General features: G+C 44.3%; 1 protein-coding gene across 1 annotated transcript in view; it reads right to left on the bottom strand.

Annotated features, from left to right (window-relative positions):
- The window catches only part of LOC144525883 (myosin light chain kinase, smooth muscle-like), a 79,399-nt gene that overhangs the window by 50,008 nt on the left and 25,258 nt on the right, over positions 1-4,133 (bottom strand). Inside the window, exons 14-15 of the mRNA XM_078262945.1 lie at positions 3,587-3,709; positions 452-649 (exon numbers count right to left, since the gene is read on the bottom strand). Coding sequence (XP_078119071.1) covers positions 452-649; positions 3,587-3,709 — 321 coding nt within the window. The remainder of the gene's footprint in view (positions 1-451; positions 650-3,586; positions 3,710-4,133) is intronic.

Below are 4,133 nucleotides of genomic sequence, written 5' to 3'. Positions count from 1 at the left end.
CATGGAAAAGTCATGAAAAGTTCATGAAAAAGTCATGGAAAAGTCTTGAAAAATTCATGAAAAAGTTATGAAAATTTCATGAAAAAATCATGAAAAAATAAAGTCATGGAAAAGTTCATGAAAAAGTTTTTAAAAAATCATAAAGTCATGGAAAAGTCATGTGTGTGTCTCTGAGTGTGTGTGTGTGTGTGTGTGTGTCTCAGTGTGTGTGTGTGTGTGTGTGTGTGTGTGTGTGTGTGAGTGTGTGTGTGTGTGTGTGTGTGTGTGTGTGTGTGTGTGTGTGTGTGTGTGTGTGTGTGTGTGTGTGTGTGTGTGTGTGTGTGTGTGTGTGTGTGTGTGTGTGTGTGTGTGTGTGTGTGTGTGTGTGTGTGTGTGTGTGTGTGTGTGTGTGTGTGTGTGTGTGTGTGTGTGTGTGTGTCTGTGTGTGTGTGTGTGTGTGTGTGTGTGTTACCTTCCACAGTGAGCCTGGCCTGGGTCTGGGCCTCTCCGTTCTGGTTCCAGGCCCGGCAGCTGTAGGTCCCGTTGTCTTCGGGGAAAACCTCCTGGATCAGCAGCGTGCAGCAGTTCTCCTCCCTCAGGAGGTGGAAGTCCTCTGACTCAGTCACCTCCAGACCGTCATGGAGCCAGACCACCTCTGGAGGGGGGACACCTGAGGACCACAGCACCTTCATTAACACACCTGCAATCATTTACCTGTCCAGGAAATTTTCGCTATTTTGTTGTTCTTTTTCTACACTTTTCTCCATGTTTTTGTCGATTTTATTGCAATAAAATCCAATTATTTTCGATGTTTTTTCGCCAAAGATATTTTTTGGTCAATTTTTCCAGCATATTTGTAGCTTTTTCCAACATTTGTGACTTTTTTCAAGGTTCTTTCGTCATAGATCTGATATAGAAAGTTTTTGTAAACGGGTCAACAACAGGATGGTTAAAGGTCGTGAAGTTTAAATAGTATTACCACTTTATCTAATATTTACCTACATATATAATTAGATCTTAAAGGTCCTATGACATGCTGCTTTTTGGATGCTTTTAAATAGACCTTAGTGGTCCCCTAATACTGTATCTGAAGTCTCTTTATATAGACCTTAGTGGTCCCCTAATACTGTATCTGAAGTCTCTTTATATAGACCTTAGTGGTCCTCTAATACTGTATCTGAAGTCTCTTTATATAGACCTTAGTGGTCCCCTAATACTGTATCTGAAGTCTCTTTATATAGACCTTAGTGGTCCCCTAATACTGTATCTGAAGTCTCTTTATATAGACCTTAGTGGTCCCCTAATACTGTATCTGAAGTCTCTTTATATAGACCTTAGTGGTCCCCTAATACTGTATCTGAAGTCTCTTTTATATAGACCTTAGTGGTCCCCTAATACTGTATCTGAAGTCTCTTTTATATAGACCTTAGTGGTCCCCCTAATACTGTATCTGAAGTCTCTTTATATAGGCCTTAGTGGTCCCCTAATACTGTATCTGAAGTCTCTTTATATAGACCTTAATGGTCCCCTAATACTGTATCAGAAGTCTCTTTATATAGACCTTAGTGGTCCCCTAATACTGTATCTGAAGTCTCTTTATATAGACCTTAGTGGTCCCCTAATACTGTATCAGAAGTCTCTTTATATAGACCTTAGTGGTCCCCTAATACTGTATCTGAAGTCTCTTTATATAGACCTTAGTGGTCCCCTAATACTGTATCTGAAGTCTCTTTTATATAGACCTTAGTGGTCCTCTAATACTGTATCTGAAGTCTCTTTTATATAGACCTTAGTGGTCCCCTAATACTGTATCTGAAGTCTCTTTATATAGACCTTAGTGGTCCTCTAATACTGTATCTGAAGTCTCTTTTATATAGACCTTAGTGGTCCCCTAATACTGTATCTGAAGTCTCTTTATATAGACCTTAGTGGTCCCCTAATACTGTATCTGAAGTCTCTTTTATATAGACCTTAGTGGTCCCCTAATACTGTATCTGAAGTCTCTTTTATATAGACCTTAGTGGTCCTCTAATACTGTATCTGAAGTCTCTTTTATATAGACCTTAGTGGTCCCCTAATACTGTCTCTGAAGTCTCTTTTATATACTTAGACTTCATATAAGGCGAGAAGCTTCATTACTGTGATTACTCTATAATGGGGAAACTATTTATGACTGACAGCAGTTCTAAGACTTGATCCTCACACCGCTTATATGGAGAAAACCCTGAGTGGAAAATCATTATGTAACACACACACACACACACACAGAGAGACACACACACACACACACACACACAGAGAGACACACACACACACACACACACGCACAATTTTAAGACTATTTTACAGAAAACTTCAATGAAGGGAGAGAGCGAGAGCCAGAGAGAGAGGGAGGCATGCCGTTTAGAAACCTGATTATATTTGGGTAACCCAGATCATTTAGGAAGCGACTATCAGATGAGCCAGAATGAAAACGTGTTTCACTGCTTGGGTTGGAGATGTGTTTACATTCTGCTTCCACAGATTCAGCTTTAGTTACTTCACACACACACAGAGACACACACACACACACACACACACACACACACACACACAGAGACACACACACACACACACACACACACACAGAGACACACACACACACACACACACACACACACACACACACACAGAGACACACACACACACACACACACACACACACACACAGACACACAGAGACACACACACACACACAGAGACACACACACACACACACACACACACAGAGACACACAGAGACACACACACACACACACACACACACACACACACACACACACACACACACACACACACACACACACAGACACACACACACACACACACACACACACACACAGACACACAGAGACACACACACACACACACACAGAGACACACACACACACACACACACACACACACACACACACACACACACACACACACACAGAGACACACACACACACACACACACACACACAGAGACACACACACACACAGACACACACACAGAGATACACAGAGACAGACACACACACAGAGACACACACACACGACACACACACACACACAGAGACACACACACACACACACACACACAGAGACACACACACACACACACACACACACAGAGACACACACACACACACACAGACACACACACACACAGACACACACACACACACACACACACACACACACACACACACACACACACACACACAGACACACACACACACACACACACACACACACACACAGACACACACAGGAAATGAAGAGGACGGACTCGGAGTAAAATCTGTCCTCATCTCATCTCCCTGGAGATCTGACAGGAAATACCACAAAACACACACACAGACACACGGACACACACAGACACACGGACACACACACCACACACACACACAGACACACACAGACACACAGACACACACACAGACACACGGACACACACACACACACACACACAGACAGACACACACACACACAGACACACAGACACGCGGACACACACACACACACACATATACACACAAACACAATCACACTCACACACACGAGAGACAGAGCGTGGTCGTACCAGTCAGCTCCACCGTCATGGTAACCCGGCTGCCGTCCATCACCTTGAGGTCGGCCAGGCGCCGGATGAAGCGCGGAGCCTCACACACTCCTCTGACCTCTGACCTTTGACCCGGCCGTCTGCCTGCAGCACGACACATGAGGGAGAAGACACACACCTGTCAGTGTCACACACACCTGGACAGTGATACAAACACCTGGTCAGTGTCACACACACCTGGACAGTGTTACACACACCTGGACAGTGTTACACACACCTGGACAGTGATACACACACCTGGACAGTGATACACACACCTGGTCAGTGTCACACACACCTGTCAGTGTCACACACACCTGGACAGTGATACAAACACCTGGTCAGTGTCACACACACCTGTCAGTGTCACACACACCTGGACAGTGTTACACACACCTGGACAGTGATACACACACCTGGTCAGTGATACACACACCTGGACAGTAATACACACACCTGGTCAGTGATACACACACCTGGACAGTGATACACACACCTGGACAGTGTAACACACACCTGGACAGTGTAA

Source organism: Sander vitreus, chromosome 11, assembly GCF_031162955.1.
Source record: "Sander vitreus isolate 19-12246 chromosome 11, sanVit1, whole genome shotgun sequence".
Lineage (NCBI taxonomy): Eukaryota > Metazoa > Chordata > Actinopteri > Perciformes > Percidae > Sander > Sander vitreus.
Note: the sequence above shows the minus strand (reverse complement) of the source record. Positions and strands in the feature narration are given on the sequence as shown.